Here is a 21,505-nt window from a genome sequence, read left to right on the forward strand (position 1 = left end):
ATATATATGCTTGTGTGTGTCATTGTGTGTGTAGCATCGGTGATTTTGAAGAAAAAAGTTAAACACACAGTGTTCATACACATAGAGTGAAAGATGCCATAACTGCATTACATGAGAAACACTTGAATGATTTCTAATTTTGAAATGTGTTTAATGACTGTATGAACCTTTGTATGAGTTTTTTTTTTTTTAATTCAACCACTAAAGGAAACCTTTCCTTATCATTTAATGAGTTCCATCTGTATAAGAATAGTATATACCTTCCATTTCTTCTTTTTGGTTTATGTAAATGGCTCCTCTGGGATGCTGATGAGTTTATCAGTTGCTCAAAAAAGAACCATATCCTGACAGCAAAAACAGAAGACTGTTACTCAAAAAATAAAATAATAAAAAATAAAACCAAGCTTGATTTATTATCTGGTAGTGTTTTACCATCGGGAAAGATATAATATGATAATCTACGCCTGACAAATGCTTTAAAGTGAAGAACAGCCCATTTAAATTAAGATTGTACGTACTGTCTAACAACAGAAAATGCAGCCCTCACCAAAAGTATTGGAGCGGTTGCTGAGTATCCAAAAGTATTGGATACTCAGTATTGGATACTCAGCAACAGTTGATGACACTGTGAGAGCTGTGAAGGAACACACAAAGACAACAGGTAGGTGTCATTACTGTTTCAAGAACTCTTGCAGAGAACAAATATGCAGAACATTTTAAAAAGAAGTAGAAGTATGCGTTACAACATATTTTGAAACAAAGTTTTTTAGACTGATGTATCCAAAATTAACATTGACTAAAGTGGATGAAAAGGTCCAAATTTGGAGAAAAAATTGATCTGCTTATGATCGAAAACACGAAAGCTATTTGTGAAGGATGGTGCAAGTAATGTCATGGCTGCTTCTGGAACGGGCTGATTAGTCTTTAAAGATGATGTAACGCATGGTCAGCACCAGAGAAAATTCTGAAGTCAATAAAAATGCACTCAAACAAATCGGGAAATATGAAAAAGCTTCATCATGCAACAAAACACCGAGCCAAAACTTCCAAAACAGAACAAAGAACTTCATCGGCTGAGACCGTTCAATTCAATCACCTGACCTTAACCCAATGGAGCATGCATTTTTTACCTTGTAGTATGAAATGAGAAACCCCACAAACAAAACAAAACTAAACGTGACTGCAGAAAAGGCCAGGAAAAACATTGCAAAATGAAGAACGCAACAATCTGGTGACTGGTCACCGAGTCACAGCTTGATGCAGTTATTGCCGGGAAAGTCAGAATCTTTGACTGTTTCACGATTCGATTTGATTCTGACTTTAGGATCCATGATTCAATTCAGAATGGATTTTCAATCTAAGATGATTTTCGGTTTAAAATGATTTCTGATTCAACCTTTAAATGTGCAAAGAATCATCATGAGCTACTGCTTTGCGAGACACAATGACAAATGGAGACATGTAGACATAAAAGTGCCCCCCCCCCACCACCCCGACACACATACACACATAATAAAAAATACAAATAAGAAATAAATAAATACAGTTGGTGGACCACAACTGCAACTTTATTCCTTATTTCGATTCATTGACATGTCAATCAGTGGAAGACCGAGTTAACTGATTAGGTATTGTAAACTTCAGTTACTTGCCATTTATTGCAATTAAGTAAAATATCAAAGTAATTTCACCCCCATCATTTGTCTTGACATATGTCAGCTTTAATAGCGTAATAAAAACCCACATTGTTAAGATATTTGTAGTTGTTAACATTTAATATATAGATGAGCCTTTTTCCAGCCTGATTTGGATATGCATGACTGGATTTGAATGCACCACGCAGATGGTGGTTACTTCTTTGGGTAGAGATTTAAGAATCAGATTTTTAATTTATTTTTTTAATCAATTTTTGGGATATTTTATATCGATCCTGAATTGTAGTAAATGAGACGCGTGATTCTTTTTTTTTTTTTTTGGGTGACACTACCAAATAACAACATCGTATGTACATTAAGTTAATTTAAAAGAGTCTGTTCTAAAACTTTGCTCACTTGAAAAGTGGGCGGTTCTCTGTCCTGAGTCGTTAACACAACTATATACAAACACTATGAAATTAAAGCCGGACTTCTGACCTTCGTTCTCATATTAATCTTTTGATCCGAAACCCAAACATATTCAGTATACAAGAAAAAATAAAGAATTGACCTTGGCGTTTCAATAATTTCAGAGGGGAGAGTATTGTTTTAAAAAGGCTGGACCTCATGTGCAAATGGAACATTATGTTCTGACTGCAGGGGTCTACGGGCGCCTGCGCTGTGCCTCACGTCAGCTGAAGCAGAGGATACGTGCCGAGCAGCAGCTGCAGCGGTGGGAAAACGTGCGCTGCATGAGCACAAGTAACTGCCATGCATGTGCTTGGCATCAGACCATTGTTCCTTCGGCTGACTGGACATGGGAGAATCCCAAACACAACAAAAACACGTAGAAGGAGGTCATACTATGTAGGCTTTAAAGTAGGAAGGAAAACATTCGATCGTTTTTTTTTTTTTTAATTAATAGTCATAATAATAAATAACTCAATTTAGTATTATCGTATATTACGTGCTAATATATAATACTTTCAATCAGTTTGATAATCAACCAAAAATAAAAAAAAACTAAACATTTTATTCCAAAACAGTTTCACATTGATAATTCATTTTTTAACTGATATTTTGCAATTTTTTACAACTGTTGATGAGGTTTTTTTTCAACATAAAATGAATATTTATTCTAAATAAGTAGTTACTTGTCATCATATAGTGATACTAAACATATTTAGCCATTTTCAGCAGTAAAAAACTCATGTGCAATTAATATACCATGATCATGTGACATTTGCAAGCTGAGCTGGGATTGGTAGAAGTGGGATGAATTATTAAAATGAAAGTAATTGTAGCCATAATATTAATGTCTTACTGTCAAAAATGGCCTAGTGAGTTTAATATCATGTTAACGAATCAACATCAGAAAAACAGTTTTTTAAAGTTACAAATATTAAAAGATTATTTTTAACATAGCTGTGCGGTGGACCCTCTAAAGGTTGTACGTTTTGAAGAACACACCAAGAAGAAACTCATTCCGCTTTAAAGATTAAAATTTGCTTTGAAAAAAAAAGGGGGGGAAAAAAAAGAAAAGATTTTGCCATCTGAGCCAGAGGCCTACTAGGTAGTGATATATTTCTAAAAAGAAATGTTTACATGATTGTGAAGTTTGTGTCTGTAAATACCACCGTTTGCGTGGGTTTCAGTTTGCACTGCTTGAAACCATGTGACTTGTGTCTGGGTGTGTGTGTCTTCATGTGCGTGCCATTGTTTGGGATTTTGCTGTCAGGAGCAAGGGTGTAAAAGCACCCTGCGGGATGAACTTTCCCCTACTTCTCACAAAGTTCTCCCCAGCATTCCTGATTCATTGAAAACTAGCAGCTACTGGCCTCGCACATAAACAACATTTTACTTGTTGGGATCTATTTTTCTTTTACATATTACATGCGATTGTCTTCACGTTATCGGGAATTTTCTCTGTGAATTGTATAAATACAAAAAAAAAAATAGATGGGTAAATATGCCTGTGATTGGGTGGCAACCAGTCCAGGGTGTCCCCGACTTTCTGCCCAAAGATGGTTGGGATAGGCACCAGCAAGCCAGCAACCCTAGTGAGGATAAGCGGCTAAAGAAAATGGATGGATATATATTATTTTATTACTCAACCATGTATTAAGTCATTCACAGCCACTGATGGCAATAGATATCAAACACTCCTTTTTAATAGGTTGGCAGTCAATGAGTTAATACTTGTCACTATATTTTGCTGGCATATGTCGAAGAATAAAAAGGTATTACTTGCAATGAATGAATAATAATAATAATAAAATAATGTATAATGCCCTTTCGTGACATGCCCTTTATTTAAGAGGGAAAGATCCATTGAGATTTGCATTTCCTTTTCAAGGATGTCATGGAAAGCAAAGAAAAGAGCAAGATCGGAGTAAACAACTTCAGAGGAGCAGAAAAAAAGTATGCACAAAAGCCTCATTGCAGTAAAAGAAGACCCCAGTGAGTTATTCACTGCCTATGACAGCTATAGACATCACAGATCCATTTTTGCTGGGCCGGCATTGAACAAGTTGATATGGTATGTTTATAGCCATATTTCAGAGAAATAAAAGAAGCTAAAGTTGATCTGATCTGAAGTTTAAGGCTCATATGATCCATTAGAAATCAACCAAATAGTTAACTCATTAAATTGATAATAAACCTTTTGAAAATTTGCATATCCATATTCTGACCGAAAGTTGAAGATTCCTAAGATCCATCACAAACTACACAAATACTTAACTTATCATAATCAAATGGATATTACCCAAGTTGTGCATATGGTGTCAGAAAAAAATAATAATAGTACACAAAATAATAGTACTGTAATAATTCAAGAAACTAATTGAAACAAATTCTACCCTTATCAACACCATCTACTGTATGTCAGCCAGAAATGCAGAGCTTGCATTGCATCATTTTACAAGTGCCGACATGTTTCCACACCCCAAAGCTTTTTCCTGCGCCCACCTCCAAAGTCTTGCGGCCAATCATCGCAATGCTCGGCCGCAGCGCTCAGCTATATAAACCTTCCAATTCCGTCCGCAGCACACAACGCACGGATCAGCGTTTGAATCCAAACAAGCTAACGATGAAGACTCTCCAGACTTTCATCCTCGTCCCCATGCTGCTCTTAAAGGCGGTGGCGGGTTTCCCCGTCGACAAAGTCGACAAGTACGCCTCGTGGGATGACGTCAACGTGGTGGCCCACGGCTTGCTACAGCTGGGCCAGGGTCTCAAGGAGCATGTAGACAAGACCAAAGTCCAGATGAGGGACATCAACAGCAGACTCAAAGCCATCAACGGCACCATGGTCTCACTGGAGGGACAGCAGCGTGAGCAAGACCAAGTCCTCAAGGCCGGACGTGCGGAAGAGGAAAGGATGGCTGGGGAAGTCAAGGAGATGATGGAGCAGACCAAAGACATCCACTCCCGGATGAACGCACTCGAGAAGAAAGTGGACGAAGCGCTTAAAGACCCAACGGATGTCCGCTTCAGAGGCGACAATTCAACAACGTCATTTATCCAGGTGAGTAGTACAAGGCCTCAACAAACATGTCCTCACCGGTGACAGAAACTTATATGACGTTTCTTCTAATGTGTGCTTCCAGAGAGTCATGTCAGCACAAAACAGACGCATCGACCAGCTGGTGGACAAAATCAGGCAGCAACAAGACAAACTGGACAAGCAGAGTTTACACCTGCTGACACTGCAGAACAAGGTGAGCGTCCATCCATCCTACGAGACAAACGCACAAGCGTGCGCTCAAGTTCATCTCAACTAACGGACCGCTATCACGCCAGGTTACACACAGGGGAGTCCGAGTCCTCAGGCGCAGGCATGAGGAGACGACGCTGAGAGGAGACGCGGTGCTGAATGATGCCCAAACAGGTCAGTAAACCACTTGAAGTGTCTGTGATTAAAGGCTCTGTTGAATTAAGTTATTCCATACCATACATTTGCAGTATTTAAACTTGGGCGCACATGAGAATGTTTGGCCCAAACCGAAAACAAAAAATACGAAACCCTTGGAGGAAAAACACTGAAAAAAAGGACGGACTGAAGCATCACAAGTGAATAAAACTGTGTACACCACAATGAAAGATGGAAGCCTTGTTGTATGATGAGGTATCGCAATTGTAAATCATATAATGACAGAGTTAATTGACTAGCATTTTATTTGCGTCCTGAATCAGAGATTGAATATATAATGGCGGTTGATGTGTGGGGGGGTTATTAAACGGCAATTAAAAACGGAATCCTGAGGAAGAGTAACGCTAGCTGTAAACTAGCAATCGGTAATCGGCAATTAAATGGTGATCAAATTAATTGGTAATTATTTTGATAACGGATTAACAGTTTAGATATATCTTTTTAATTCAAAAAAATGACCAAATGGTCAAAATTCCAGATTTTGAAAAGTAAATATCCTCAGATTACTGTTGCGGTCCATGTTAGCATGCTAATTATCGCGGTGTTTCCCAATACGGTGAACTTTTCAAGTGCGGTAAAGGTTGTGTCATGACGAGTACCAGTAGCTATTTAAAGTGCCACGTTTAAAAAGAAACTAAACCTTTGTCACTCAAAGTACACAGACAGACTTGCTGTCAGGGCTGTTTGCATGCAGTCCAAAGATCAGCAAAAGGAGGGCATTAGCTTCGTGCGTGACAGTCTCGGGCAGTTGTTGAACCGTCTAATCTGTTGATGTTCTTTTTTTTTTTCAGGTTCAGCTCGAGATTGCCACGATCTGTTTGTACAAGGGCAGCGAACCAGCGGCATTTACACAATCCAAGCGCAGAACTCGCAGCCTTTCAACGTCCTTTGCCAGATGACCTCAGGTGAGGAAAAGGGCAGCCCACCCTAACTTGTCTCGACCACGAATGATCAGCTTGAAATCTCAACTTCTTTTTCGTCTCCACAGAAGGCGGATGGACCGTTATCCAGAAACGTCTTGATGGGTCCCAAAACTTTAACCAACTTTGGGAGAGCTACAAAAAAGGCTTCGGCACTCTTAATGGTGAGACTACTTTTGACATACACAACAAATTGGTATCAGAAAACCAAGTAGTGATAGTAATGAATGTTTTTTTTTTCCTATCAGGTGACTTTTGGCTTGGCTTGGAGAACATTCACACAATCTCCAAACAAGGCCAGTACCTGCTGCAGGTGGAGGTCACGGATTGGGAGGAAGAGACTCACAAGATGCTCTATCGCGTCCAAATTGACGGCGAGGGGAAAAACTACGCTCTTCATCTCCAGCAAGACACTACACCCGGAATTGAAGGGGGAAACGTTCTGACGGAGGCCTCGGATCTTCCTTTCTCCACAGCCGACCGTGACAACGATCTCTCCGAGGACGTCAATTGTGCTGAGCTTCACTCAGGTGAGATCTCCATCCAATCCGTTCCCGTCCAGTGCAACAAAACAAGATTGGATTCTGACTGATCGTTTTTTTGCAGGGGGTTGGTGGTTCAGCAGCTGCGGTGCCTCAAACCTCAATGGCAAATTCCCCAGGGGGCCCAGCTCGCTCAGGTGGCAGCCGAGAAGAATGTTTTGGACCAACACAATGGGACAAAAGAAACCCTTGAGGACAACTCTCATGAAGCTTGCACCAGTTGCAATACATCAGCAATAAAGTCAAGTCAAAGGCTGCAGAGGACCAGAGCAAGCATTTGGGATGAGACAACTTAAGACTGAAATTGGCTGACAAGCACTTCTGTCATCTGTTTTTTGCACTGAATTACCGTAGTTTTCTATGCCAACCCATAAGACTGCTTTGTCACATTGACATTTAGGTAACCCTTTATAAGGGCTCTTAAAAGAGTATTTTTTTATATAAAGTCGTGTGTTATTTTCTTCAACATTTTGTGCTTGAAACATATCATTTATAAGAACTGAAAGAAAATAAAGCTTTTTATTCCTGAGGCTTGTTTCCCTACTCGTGAGGCACCTAAAAATTGCACACACATTATTAACACCCATTACTGGTCGCCAGGCAATCGCAGGGCACATACAGTAGCTACACTTAGGTAAGGGTAAATGTAGTCAATCATGCGATTAGTATAAACAGCTGGCAGGTATCAAGTTGTCTAAGGATACTGTATGCATTTAAAAATATCAAAAATGGTCCAGGTAAGGGGTGGCCCGATCATGACAAAATGGGGTATGCAAACTTATGCACAACTGCACTGTACTGAGAACCTTTCAGGGTCATATCCACTGCGCAACGGGGTACTAAATCAGTCCACGCTTCCAGCCCTGAAGTCAAGCAAGTGAACCACTACATTATTAGGAAAAAATGGGTTTTTGCTGGGAAATAAAACACAAGGGGAATTCCTGTAGTTTATATCAAGAGTTACAGCTGCATTGATTGTTAATATGATAATATTGTGCCTTAATGTTGGAAGCAGATACGGTTACAAATGGATATTCACATTCATTCCAATGACAACACAACAAGTTTTATTCAGGTTTATTTAAACAAATGTTGAGTAAAGCACTAAAAAAATGAATGGAAAGGTCTTGCTCATCAGGGTAGTAACAAGGCCTTTAAGTGACCCTCTGATTGATATCATTTTTGTTTTTATGGAATTTTATAAGAAGTCATTGCTTAGAGCAGGAGGAAAAGCCCCTCGTGTCATGTGAGAGGCACTAACTTTTTTTTTTCCAACCTAAAATATAACTGCAAAAACTTAAAATAAAAATACTGTGGTTTAAATAATGTTTTGATAAAAATCATATTTTTTTCTTTAATTATTTATGTATGATATGTTTATAATGTTCTAATATAATGTAAATAGTTTTTATTATCTAATACAAATGTGGCATGTTAAGGGAAACATACCGTATGGGGACATTTTAAATAGTTATAAAATGATTTTAATAATAAACAATGTTTTTTTTTGTTTTTTTTTTTGGTTTTTTTTTTTTGGGGGGGGGGGGGGGGGGGGGCACCATATGGCCTGAGTAAAAATAGGTTGGATAAACATATGTGATGCTGTTGAACTGTCAGTCAAAATAGCATTTAGCACTGGTTAAAGTAATAATATGACCACTAGTCATCAAAATTATTGATTAAAATTAGTGAAAAGATTTGTTATAAATAGGTCCATGTGAGAAATCAGTTTTTATTTGATTTTATATATTTTATTTGTATCCAAATTGTTGTGTCCCACTTATCCAATCACCTTAGCATTGGCACTTAGCTGGAAGTAGGAAATTGTCAAACGACTCAATCTTTGTCAAATGTAACTGTCGTTGCGGGATGGATAACTTAAAGTCAACAACTCAGCTTTGTTGATCACAACATTAAAATGAGCGTTAATTTTACTTATGATGCTCCTGAGGCAGCCTTTGCCAACAAAGATGGAGAATTGGAATATATACTGTACAACTGGGCTTTGATTACAATTTCAACTTGGAAAAAGAAAACAAAAATACTCTAGACTAGTGCATCTGTAGTCTGTGTAACATTGTATACTGTCATTTGAATTTGCTTTCCCAAAGTTGAAAAAATTAATATCAAAACAAATACCGGCACATACTGCAGCTCAAGGCTTTTGTGGTCATAAAAACATAACAGATGTGGAGCAACTCCCCCTGCTGGAGAATTGTGTGTATTAAACAAAAGGTTGTCAGAGGTTCTCTTGAAGAAAGTGCAACAGTGTGATTTCATAATGTTCTCCAGCCTCTGGACACTTGATGCTGTGCCGTTCGTTGGGATAAACCTAGCAACATTTTAAACAGAGGGAAGAGCAAAAATGAAAACATTTTGTTTGAGGGCAGCTGGAATTCACATGCCAAATACCATTTTTTCAGTAAGCTTTCAAATAAAATATGTTGGGGGTTTTTTTGGTGAATGAAAAGTGAATATTAGTAGCGCTCTGACTGTCTATATTTTTTTACAGTATGGTTGAATGAGTTCCTTTTGTTCGGTCTTTTTAACACACATCCCAAACCAGCGTTGGGTTAAACTACAGGATGAATGAAGAATTTGTTCCTATAACGCCAAACTAACTTAAGACGTTTTTAAGAAAATGTTCCTACCTGAAGGCTGTATGGTTTCCCCGCTCGGATGAGCTGGGATACGAGAAAGTTGGTGTGGAAAAAGTGAACATTCTCATCAAGAAATCCATGCAGGATCAGTAGTCTGTTTGGTCTGTGGAGTTTAACAGCAGATTCAGTATTTGACATCTTATACAGTGCTCAACTTAAAGGACCATAAAATACATGTTCATAGATCCATGTCGAGATCCATGCCAGGTTGTTCAAGCACACGTCTAAAGGCTGAAGGAGACAAGTCTAGCCATCTTTTCCTTTTCATAAAGCGTCAAAGACCGCTGAAAAAATTATCCATGCAGCCTTTTTGTTGACAACAAAGAGGCAATTAGGCCACGTTTGACGAAAGTGCATTTTTTGCGATGTTTTGCGCAAACTCTAAAATGTTTGTTTTAGCGATATAAGGGTTGAAAATGAGGAAAAAAAATGTGTCTTGTATTTGGAGAAATATGGTACTCTTTTGTGACATTAAGTCATATTGCAACGTCTGTGAGACTTTGAACTTTCTTATGGTTTTAAAGTTCATATCCTGGCATATGCATATGAACAAAATGCAATGTGTTGAAATGAATGCTTACTCATTTGGGAATTTGTCAACGTGAAGAGCAACTGAGCAATCGTCGTAGCCCTTTTGGTTGTTTTCAGGGGTATCCAAGTACCGCTCTGTGTAACCTGTGTCATACGCCATCCACAATGTCACTGGAGCCCCTGCAATGGCAACCTAAAAACAACATAAGTTCTTACAGCAAATGTATTTTCTCAATAGTATCAATAGATAATGGTTGTTTACAGACTGAGGTACACATTTTGCCAGTAGTCATGGAAGGTCTATCACCTTGTTTTGTAGGCAAATGACAGGAATGATGAGTCTTAAAACGTTAAGACATAAATTCACAATTATTATAATTCTGTTTCCGTCATAACATACGTCTTGTCATTTTATAGGGGAAAAAAAAAACATTACATCACTTAACAAATCTGTCATCAACTGTCACCAAATGTACAGTATGTGCACATTTATATGCATGGCCAAGTAATACTCTTAAAATATTAGGACAAAACTCCCATCGTTCTGGATTATATTATCATTGCATCATTCACAACTGTGTATGAATCATGCAAGGGCTACGGCCATATGGCTGTTTTGGAACTATCAATTGACTATGCATATACACGTGCGCACATTTTGGTGAAAAGTTGTTATAGGTCTTATAAATTATGCAACCTTAATGGAATGGTGCACCTGCAAGAGCTAACTGCATATGCCAGCCGCTGATGCTTTAAATCTCAAAGAAACAAATGAAACTACTGTCAGGAGAGCTATCTAAATTATAGCAATAGTTGATGACACAATACAGCAATTTTATTGCACGTCATAGCAGGAAACAAGTCCAAAATGTTGCAGCCCGCAACACATCCCTGTGATTATGTGATTGTGTAATCTAACAGAATGACTGTCGTGAACGACAATAAAGTAAAGGTCTTAACGATGACGACATGACCTACAGACTGTCTGATGGTCTTATAATAGAGTTGATGAACTGCAATTTAGTGAAGCGCAGTTAAAATAACAATGACGGAGTGGCAGTTAGTTTGAGTGGAGATTTAGGTCATGACGAGCCGACGGTGACTGACAAGTGGCCCGGCCACTGATGAAAGACAGACTGGCAAAATTGACTGAGATTTTTTAATTTACCTTGAAGATGCCAGGTCTGTGAATGAGGCCCATAAGAGAGAGAAAGCCTCCATAGGACCAGCCATGGATAGCAACTCGATTCAAGTCCACAAAGTTGTAGTTGTCCGCTATATATTGCAAACCCTCCACCTGGTCTTCAATTTCCACCTGACCCTGGTGAAGATAGACAAGGGTTACATTTGTGCCAAAAAAAAGTATACAGAGAATACCAGCGTGTATCAATAATGTCTTCAACTGCAATGTTTTCGTTGCATATGAATTCAAAAGTAAATAAATACCATTTTGTCCTTTACAGCTCCTTCGAACTTGAGTCCACGCTGGCAAGAGCCCCTTCCATCGATGATGAGGACAACGTAACCAAGGGATGCCAACCTTCTCATCAGTTGGTATTTTATACTTTTGTAGGAGTTATTTACCAACTGCACCTGAAAAGGTAAATACAGAAAAAATGTGAAGTTGATTCATCATTTGAGTCAAAACTGTTGTTGAATACAGTAAAAAAAAAAGAAGAGAAATGTGCATATAAATGTTTATAATTAGAATGAATAGCTCAAACCTGAGGACCACCATAGACAAAGACAACGGTGGGATATTTCTTTCCTTGGACCAAACTGTGTGGTTTGTACAAGAGACCATAAATCTGAAAGCCAGACTTCCCCAAAAAGCTAAAAATCTCAGGATGAGTGTAATCAGGCGGGTAATCTGGAAGTACATATGAGAATGTCATTGCAAAAAGCCTCAATTTAACATAAAAATTGTGTGAAAAGAAAAAATATAATGTTCTCTCACATGCTTTCAAATTTCTCAATTCACCTACTCACTGATAAATATTTGTAACCTATAATGTTATTTGATGGAAGTGCTCAGGTCTAAACAAATAGTAATTTAGAAATATCTAGAAGACTAGCCCTTTGCCGCAATCTTCAAAGGTGGTATTAAATACTCAAACATTTTCACTAATGTTAAATGTAACACAGTACATCTACTTTCAAAGAAACATTTAGAAAAGCCTTTCAGTACCAACTGACTCCATCAGGCTGGCCCAGAACTCCGGCTCTTTGTGGAGTGGGTTGCCATCTGAGCTGTTCAGCTTGTGGATGTGCACACAAGGTGTGCTGGTCAGATTGCTGAAATGGCTCACAAACATGTCGAACGTCTGTGCAATGGGACAAACGAGAGTCAACACACTTGAGAACGTTTGAGCCCCAAGAACATATTGGTCAACCCTAACTTTGTGTCTACAACTTCTACAGGATAACTTAGTATGCTCTGTGTAAATTAAGTATCTTTTTTTTTTTTTAATAACTTACTCGCATAAATGTTACATTATCAGTGCAAATCCACCAAATTTCAGATATGCCACTGGAGCTTGCTTAGTATGTTGTGCGTACATACCGGGCTCACATAACAGCTGTGAGAGAAACCAGGCTTAGTGAGTCGCACAATTTCTCCTGGTGACTCGTAACTCACTACATACAAGTGGTGCTCCAAGGGGGAGTCTTTCGTTCCCTGGAAGTATACCAGCTTGTTTGTCTCATCAACCCAAATCTGAGGGCTGGATAACCGCTGCAAACACAACATAACAAAGAAAATCATTTTTTCCCCCCCATTTGTTCATGTAACACATTGATCAAGTTTATGTGATGTGCATTAGATTGCAACATAATCATTTACTATTTATATCAGCATTACTAACAAGTTTCAGCTGTATGGTACATGAAGGTAGCTTGTGATGTAGCTTACATTCTTAAGTCTTTCGTGTTGAACACATGCTCGTGGGATACTTTACTCATTTTGCCATTTTCATCAGTAAAACTAATTTGAGTAAACTAATAAGTTTGTGTGATCTGCATTAGACTGCAACAAAATCATTTACTATTTATATCAGCATTAATAACAAGTTTCAGCTGTTTGGTACATGAAGGTAGCTTGTCATGTAGCTTACATTCTAAAGTCCTTCATGTTGAATACGCGCTCGTGGGATACTTTACTCATTTTGCCATTTTCATCAGTATAACTAATTTGATAACTATGTGTGTGTGTGTGTGTGTGTGTGTGTGTGTATGTATGTATGTATGTATGTATGTATGTATGTATGTATGTATGTATGTATGTATGTATGTATGTATGTATATATATATATATATATATATATATATATATATATATATATATAAACTGTAGAACCTTAAAACAACCCCTGTTGTGTACAAAGCATTGTAAATGGAGTAAAATTATACTGTGTATGTACTTTATTGCCCTGCTTTATAAAACCGTAAAACTTTGCTCCACATCCAAACATACTTTACAATGTCTTTAGATTAATCGATACAACCTTTGCTCCATGATTGGCCAACACCTCCCACTCTCCACTGGTCAGAGCCACCTCCTCTTTGATTGGACACTTAAAATTATCTGGGTGATAGTGGAGAATGGTAACAGAAGACATTGCAAAATGAATCCATTAACTCATGTACCATTTTAGAATAAAATCCATATGTAAATTTACCACAATCATACCTTCAGAGTGCGTGTAGCCCCTTGCCCAGCTGTAATTGCCACGTTCCAACAGCGTGGTGACCTTATACAGGTGGCAGAAACCTGTTTTGGACTCATTAACAGTAATAAATGTGATCTCCTCATCACTGCTTTGGCTGAATGGGTAGAAGATATCATGAACCTACAAAAAGAAATTGCAGCTTTATCTCATGTCAACATTACACACGCGATGGAAGCCCTAAGAACATACATTGATCCATATGTCGCTGGTCTCTTGGTAAATGATGAGTGGGTGAGCTGTGTCCCCAATGGCCTCCAAGCTCTCTAGTCTGGCCGTGTTATCTTGGCCGACAGAAATGAAGAGCGACAAAGGCAACAAGACGAGTTGGAGATGCTGCTGCCGTCGGTTCATCAAGGCTGCCCACGCACTGATGGTGTAAAGTGACAAAAGTCAGCATTGAAAATCAACAACGTATTCTATTATGGCATGCCAGATTTAGCAAGTGCACCCATGATGACTATGCAATTTTGTCCAATTTTCTGTTAGTGATCTTACTACTGGCCATCTTTCATCCATCCCGCTCGGGTGATGTATTCAGCATTGGGGAACAGGCTTGTGAAGGGCTCAAGCAACTCTTTTTCTTGTGTGCTGACAATCTAGAAAAAGGGGCAAAATAGTGTCACTTCTATTACCAGTGCAGTTTAGACTAAAAGTCAAATGAAGGCAATTCAAATGGATTACACCAACAAAACATGTTCACTCTTTTCAAAATGAGAGCACTCACATTGCCAAGAGTGTCTATCTTGATTTCAGCTAATTTTAGAGTAACGGCTGGATTCTTGCTGCCTGGAAATGAGCAAAGTTATAAACAAGAAACCTGGGTACTATCATTACAGAGTAATGCCACATATGAACTTAAAATCTCAAAACCATTCAAGACAATTGCAGATGTTCCGAACACATTCAATGCACAAAAATTATAGCAGAAAAAAAGTGGTTGCTTTAAGTATCTACCCCCTAAAATATTAGCTGTGTTCTGCACAGTGCTTAACAGATTATTCATACTTAGCCCAGGAAGTTACGAAAACCCATACAATTCAAAACAAATCCAAAGTATTCGCGATCCATCAACAAAAATCTTTTCAGTAAAAAAAAAAGTACCTGCTCGAGGGTAACGGTAAACATCAGTGCTACATTCCTCTAGATCTGGGGATGGAACGTGGATGAGGTCAACCTCAGACTCATCAACTTCCTCATACAAAATCTTCAGTGTTTTTCCTCCATCTGTTTCTGAAAAGTGAAATAAAAAAAAACAAGGCAAATACATTAAATTACCATAGATTAAAAAACACATATCTTGCAAAATATGACATCATTTTGTACATTGCTCACCATTTTGCGCAACTGGACACCACCAGTATCCAGTGAAACGATCAAATTCTTCTTGAGTGACAAATGAGGCGACACCTGCAGTTTTGGCATCCTCGTTTGGTTTATCATTGCCTGAAATTACATTTCCAAGGCATTAAATGCACAATTAAAGCAAGGCTATACGGTAGAACTGCCGTAAAGTGTTTTTCTGACCTTTATGGCAGAAGGTAAGCCGCTTTTCTTCGCTTGTCTTGATGCTGGTCAGCCAAATGTCATTTTTGTGGACAAAACTGATGAAATTAGAGTCAGCGGGGCAGATTTTGGCATCCATACGTGTGCCTGAACATTGACTCTTAATCTCACAAGGGTCCGTTGGAGCTTGCTGCGTGTTAAAAGAGCAACCATTGAATTACAACGTAATGTGTACAATGGACAGATTCTGGTTAAATGTTTAACGTAAACATAATGTACAGTATGTGCACAGATGGTTTAACGGCCATTAGTAAAAAAAAAAAAAAGTGGTACATGGAAAAATAAATACAAAATAGTTAGCAATGTTGCACTTGTTTTTAGCACTGCTATTGATTTACAAGGTGTTGAAAATACATTGAAGTTTTGGAACTCACGTTGAAATCGTTATTTGAACCATCATAGCAGTAGTAAAGACTGCTGTTGGCCTGGAATAGAAAAAGTCTCGTAGACGAGTGGAAGTCATAGGATACAATGCCAGACACCCCTAAGCGCTTCCTCTCTCGCAGCAGCTCCTCCTCCCTTGAGAAAATGTTGGGGTAAGGGCTGGCCTGGGATGAGAGGAGACATGATACGATGGTGATCAACAAAAGGAAACGTTGCCACACGACATTTAGAGTGGCTTGAATCGACCAATAAACCCCATTTAGTACAACATACGCTCCCAAACCTGCTGGATTAAAAGTAACCCAAATTGCTTGGGGAAAAAAAGGATTGGGTAATTGTACCCAACAAATTGGATTGAGGATTAGACCCAGCATGTTGAGTCAAGATTTTGACACAACACGGGACAAAAACTACGCTATGCTGATGAGTTAAAGCTACAGAGAATTAGGGCACAAAGTTATTTAAAAAATTGATTAATTGAAAAAAATAATAATTTAAAAAAATGATAAATTAAAGAAAAAATACATGTTTCATCAAGGAGTTTGCATATTCTCCCCGAGTTTTCGTGGGTTATCTCCAGGCACGCTGTCTTCCTCCCACACTCCAAAAAACATGCAGGTGAATTGGACAAACTAAAATTGTCCTTAAGTGTGATTGAGTGTGTGAATGGTTATTCATCTCTGTGTGCCCTCCGATTGGCTAACAACCAGTTCAGAGTGTCCCCCGCCTACTGCCCAAAGCCAGCTGGGATAGGCACCAGCAAGTCTACGACCCTTGTGAGGATAAATGGCACTAGAAAATGGATGGATGTTTCATCAATAAACGTATCGAGATTAAAAAAGCAACGTTTTCCTGTCAGGAGTCATCATAGCAAGTCACATGTCAGGCAACACTTTTTTTTTCACACACTAATTTTCTGTGTGTAGGCTATGCACTCAGATGAGCTGGTCCCTTCTTAAGGTTTCTTATTTTCCCCAAATTGGGGTTTTTGAGTTTTTCCTTAACCTTCTGGGAGCTTTGATCATCTTCAAAAGAATTAATTATTCTATAACAACTTTTAGATAATCATGACTAAAATAAGGGTATCAAAATAAAAACAGACGTACCTGAAAGTGATCCAGTAAAGGCTTCCATGACAGAATGAGAAGGGCTTCTTTGCGTACTTTTTTGGGAATGTCAGAGTAAAGTAATGAGTTTTCCCTACTGCGGTAAGGCATACCTGTGAGACAAGAGAACAAAGCCACTCTTTACAACTCTTTTGGGAATAAATCAATCCTTGTGTAAAGATTGCTTTAAAAATGTGTTAGCTTGGAATACTTTGCTATTATTTTGGAAACAATTTGCCTTAGAAACTGTAAATAGAAAGCTGTAAGGTAGACATTTTTCAAACTATATTTAAAAAAAAATTCTTGATGGATTGTTTAATGTGAACGAATGTCCATGCACATGCTTCATTTTTTCAGTATGTGGCTCTATGATGAAATGCACTGGACATCCTACTGTACCCTGTATCTAACCCTTGAATCCATCCATTTTGAGACCAATAATTTAAACCAGGGGTTCTCAAACATTGTGGAGTCAGGGACCCCTTTTAGAAAGCAAATTTTCCAAGGACCACCATTGCAAATGTTTGGAAAAACAAAAACAAAAAAAATTAAGACAAACATAAGTGTCCTTTTTATTTACCAACAGATTGGATTTGACAACAAGTATATGTGTTACTTTCCAACTATACTGTAGTTTAGAAAATAAAAATTGAAAATTGCACGCCTCTTTATAACAAACTGTAAATTTTCCCCAACAGGTCGTTGCCAACTATTTAATCAAAAACAGCATTACAAAATAAAATGCCCGGTTTACCTTTGCTGGCTTCGCCTCGCTAGCAAGCAATTGTTGAAGCATTTTTGACAAATTAAAAAAAATAAATAAATATATATATATATATATATATATATATATATATATATATATATATATATATATATATATATATATATATATATACAGTATATATATATATATATATATATATATATATATATATATATATATATATATATATTTTTTTTTTTTTTTTTTTTTTTTTTTTTAATTAACCCAAATTATTTCACAGACCCCTGGGGGTCTGCAGACTCCACTTTGAGAACCACTGATTTCAATGATTTCACTGATTTCAATGATGAATTTTAGCCCCAGACTTTTTTCTTTCTTTATTTCTTTCTTGCGTTCTTTATTTAAACCCATCTTACCAAGGTAATAGAGCCGATGGGAATGCGTGCTTGTCTCGTCCTTCTGAACAAAGTGGAGGTCATGTGGCGCTTTGTTGATGAGAAAGCCCATGTTCTTGCGATCCTCATGAATTATTTTTCGCAGACCAGGCCAGGAGTGCTTTTGCACCTGGAAGTGTGTTGCAGGAACATCTGCCATCTCCACCACTTCTGTGCTGTCCGAGAGCTCGTCCAACACCGGCATGCCTGCCAGTGCCTTTCTAATGCTGTAGATGCATTCAGAAACATGAGAGAAAAACAAAAAAAAGTTTGTTTAATTTGATTCAGATACAGTAGAACCTTGAAAATGAAATGCTTCAAGAGTTCTACCATTTCTGGAATTATAGACCACAAAAAAGTCACGTTAAAAAGTAAATACATTGTTCCAAGCAAGACTGTTAGAGTGAACAAAAACGAACAACTAACATAACTAAAATGTAAGTAAACAAACATCCTCATTAATGAAATAACATAAAAAAAATCCTGGAGATGATGTAAATGATGAGACAGTAGCAATGCATACTTGCTTCATATACTTGAAAAAAATGAAACTCATACTAAAACTAATAAGGGAAGGAGTTGTAATCCACTCCTGCCCAGAAATGTAATTCACTCCTCATTGGTCAATGGTCAAGCCGGAAGCCAATCACGTGTCTTGCATCTTGTTAATGTGCCCATGAGCTGACTGACAGATTGCCTGGCCAGTCGGTTGAGAACAGTACGTCATCCTCTTAATCTCCGACTGAAGATCACACGTGAGCGCAGCTGAAGGGAGAGTGGTGAGGACGAAAGCTCTGGAAAGCTGTTACCTTTTGTAATAATTTAGAATTTCAAGTGTAAACTTCTTGTTATTATGTTGGTCCGCTACATGCTACACTTTAGTTTGACGTCCGGGCGCCTTCATCCAAGAGAAACTGGCCGTCCCGACTATAGCCAAAAAAGGGAAAGGAGAAGGGATAAAAGCACTGTTACTGTATAAGGTTTAATAATTTAAGATTTAAGTAAATATATATACTGTAGTAATTTGACATTTGAGGTATGCCCATGGCATGTGCATTTACAGTTAACTCGTTTGTTTAACAAGACCTTTCGTTCTAATGTATATAATATGTTTTTGCCTGAAGTATCATGGCTGGTATCGACACACTTTGCAAACACCCGATATCTTAATATAATGCGACAATGGCCCAACACTTCGCACATCCCTAGTTAATCCCACCAAATATTTTATTTGAAAACATTAAACTCTGACTTCAAACATTACAATACTAAGGCTTTTATAATGATTCAACTTTTTAAATTCCACTGTAACAAAAAAAAAAAATAATAATAATAAAATACAATGAACACTGACCCAATGACAAATGTTTCATACCTGCACTGGCGGTCTTCTTTCCTTTCTTCAGTTTTCAACCTCTTGACAATGTGCATGAACCGTTCGATGACCCTGAACCAGTTTTGGCTCCCTAAACAACAGAAGAGCATAAACAAATCAAGACAAACAAAACACATGTTAAAGTAACAGCATGAAAGAACCTAGTCTAACTGAAAGATTACACAAATGTTTTTTCTGATCTAATCTAAGCTCACATGCTATTGACAGGTAAACTGTTTCCGTTACTGTGGGGACTGGCCCGGTCAGAAAAGATGTCCGCGTGCTGCTTCATCTTGGCTGTGCTGCTCTTCAGCTTAACTCTGCCAGCAAGTCCACAGTCTTGCTTTGGAGTCTGACTTTGTGTGATGGCTGCATGACGCCGGCCAGCACTTTCACGTCTGTGTCAGTACTTTGGCAAATGTAACACACTCACTAAACATTTTACTCAGCTTTGTATACTGTAAACTGTTCTGTTGCCTGGGACTGGGTGGATATACAAGTTCTAACAAGAGGTCATTCCCAGAAAATGCAAATCATGCATTATCACATATGTCAAAAACATGATTTAGCAGTCTTATGAAAATGAATAGACCAGGTGTCACCAACGTGGTGCCCGCGGACACCAGGGAGCCCACCAGGATCAAATGAGTAGCCCGCAAGCCTGTTCTGCAAATAGCTCACAAGTGATTAAAGTGCGATTTTCTAGGAATGTTACAAAAAATTATACATTATTACATGTACATAACATATTTCACTTGATTTACATATTTACTACTGCTGTTCCTTAATTATTGTGAGAAATCATTAACATGATCGGTATCTTCCCATAAATGGGTGCCCTTCGTATTAGTCAGTACCAAAGAAGTAGATCAGGCTTTCAAAAAGGTTGGTTGACCCCTGGAATAGACCATCACCTATTTATTTTTTTATTTTTTTATACATTGTTAAATTGGAGTATTCCTAACCGATGTATGATGCAAGAGGGACATTACTATAATGAGGTGTATATGTTTAAAATGTGTATAAATTAATATCTTGGAGTAATTGCAGGATGCATTGAAATTTTTGCACCATCCAAGCTTTCTCTGTGGTTCAAAGTTTGTGTTGTGAAGCCCTAACAATGCTATGAGTGTATCATGTGAGGATCCTAGTAGTTTCCAACTATTCAAGAATGTAGTTTTGAAATAAATTATATATGAAGAGAAACGATGTTAACATACGCGCCTCCCAAGTGGTTCATGATACAATTACAGTATGAATACAGAAGCTAGGAATATCAAATCATGCGGTTAATTCCATACAGTCTGCAGCAACCAATGACTGATCGTGACTAAGACTAAGCTAAAACTTTTTCAAATTGACAAGAACATCGGGCAATTCGGTGTCTACAATATCTGTCCGTGGCTCTCCCTTCGCAGCTAGCTCCCACATGCTAACATGTTCATCTACCAAAATGCCCCTTTAAAGTTTTGAACATTTGGGGTATAAGTCACACACACTGACCTTGACTGACTTTTTCGTGTCACAAGTTGATGACAGTTATTGCGTACACGAACTTAGGAGAGGGCAGGAAGTTTCCCGGCTGTGACATTAAAAAAAAAAATAAAGAATGAAAGAAAATCTGTAGGTCACCTGATTCCAAATACCCGGATATACTGTACTGAAATTACGGAAGGCAAACGACAAACTTGGATAACTTTTGAAACTCTTGAAACTCTAAGTGGGCGAAAAATAGTCACCACGATATTAAGACTTGCATTCATTCCCTGTTAAACAATCTTGTAATGCCGGGTACGGTCATAATGTTATGTTTGGAACTGTATTGGTTGCGGTGGGGTTTGGCGGTGACGTCAGCAAATCAAGTTGTCTCAAGTGCGTATTATGTATTGCTGTATATTATATTTAGAGTCACCAAATTGTAATTAAGTTAGTCTATTAGCAGTAGTTCTACCAACATTCTAAAGCAA

General features: G+C 38.1%; 2 protein-coding genes across 3 annotated transcripts; one reads left to right on the forward strand and one right to left on the reverse strand.

The window, feature by feature from the left end:
- Positions 1-4,675: 4,675 nt before the first annotated feature.
- On the forward strand, positions 4,676-7,559 carry LOC148417106 (angiopoietin-related protein 4-like). The gene is made up of 7 exons (XM_088425793.1): positions 4,676-5,163; positions 5,246-5,356; positions 5,439-5,526; positions 6,360-6,473; positions 6,557-6,652; positions 6,737-7,018; positions 7,095-7,559. The coding sequence occupies exons 1-7, from the start codon at positions 4,726-4,728 to the stop codon at positions 7,268-7,270; spliced, it is 1,305 nt and encodes a 434-aa protein (XP_088281919.1). The 5' UTR covers positions 4,676-4,725; the 3' UTR covers positions 7,271-7,559.
- Positions 7,560-8,095: 536 nt separating this feature from the next.
- Positions 8,096-21,242, reverse strand: LOC148417107 (dipeptidyl peptidase 9-like). Of its 2 annotated transcripts, none has more exons than XM_088425557.1 (21): positions 21,042-21,242; positions 19,539-19,629; positions 18,146-18,390; positions 17,003-17,115; positions 15,887-16,060; positions 15,474-15,642; positions 15,282-15,392; positions 15,051-15,179; positions 14,674-14,735; positions 14,445-14,545; positions 14,139-14,316; positions 13,910-14,069; positions 13,725-13,804; positions 12,785-12,955; positions 12,410-12,545; positions 11,946-12,091; positions 11,668-11,814; positions 11,390-11,542; positions 10,272-10,414; positions 9,682-9,793; positions 8,096-9,362 (listed from the first exon to the last, which is right to left on the reverse strand). In XM_088425557.1, the coding sequence occupies exons 2-21, from the start codon at positions 19,592-19,594 to the stop codon at positions 9,270-9,272; spliced, it is 2,679 nt and encodes an 892-aa protein (XP_088281683.1). In that variant the 5' UTR covers positions 19,595-19,629; positions 21,042-21,242; the 3' UTR covers positions 8,096-9,269. The 2 variants fall into 2 exon arrangements, with proteins under 2 accessions (XP_088281683.1, XP_088281684.1); XM_088425558.1 differs by lacking the exon at positions 21,042-21,242 and adding an exon at positions 19,754-19,771.
- Between the last annotated feature and the right edge of the window lie 263 nt (positions 21,243-21,505).

This window comes from Hippichthys cyanospilos, chromosome 10 (genome assembly GCF_059441005.1).
Source record: "Hippichthys cyanospilos isolate Australia breed blue-spotted pipefish chromosome 10, RoL_Hcya_1.0, whole genome shotgun sequence".
In the NCBI taxonomy this organism is placed as follows: Eukaryota; Metazoa; Chordata; class Actinopteri; order Syngnathiformes; family Syngnathidae; genus Hippichthys; species Hippichthys cyanospilos.

Excerpts from the sequence above, each read along its gene's own strand:
- LOC148417106 (XM_088425793.1), top strand. The coding sequence starts at position 4,726 with ATGAAGACTCTCCAGACTTTCATCCTCGTCCCCATGCTGCTCTTAAAG. Across the intron at positions 5,164-5,245 it reads CAACAACGTCATTTATCCAG|AGAGTCATGTCAGCACAAAA; the intron begins GTGAGTAGTACA and ends GTGTGCTTCCAG. Across the intron at positions 7,019-7,094 it reads TTGTGCTGAGCTTCACTCAG|GGGGTTGGTGGTTCAGCAGC; the intron begins GTGAGATCTCCA and ends GTTTTTTTGCAG.
- LOC148417107 (XM_088425557.1), bottom strand. The coding sequence starts at position 19,594 with ATGCACATTGTCAAGAGGTTGAAAACTGAAGAAAGGAAAGAAGACCGC. Across the intron at positions 17,116-18,145 it reads CCATCGGCTCTATTACCTTG|GTATGCCTTACCGCAGTAGG; the intron begins GTAAGATGGGTT and ends CTTGTCTCACAG. Across the intron at positions 12,956-13,724 it reads TGGCCAATCATGGAGCAAAG|CGGTTATCCAGCCCTCAGAT; the intron begins GTTGTATCGATT and ends TTGTGTTTGCAG.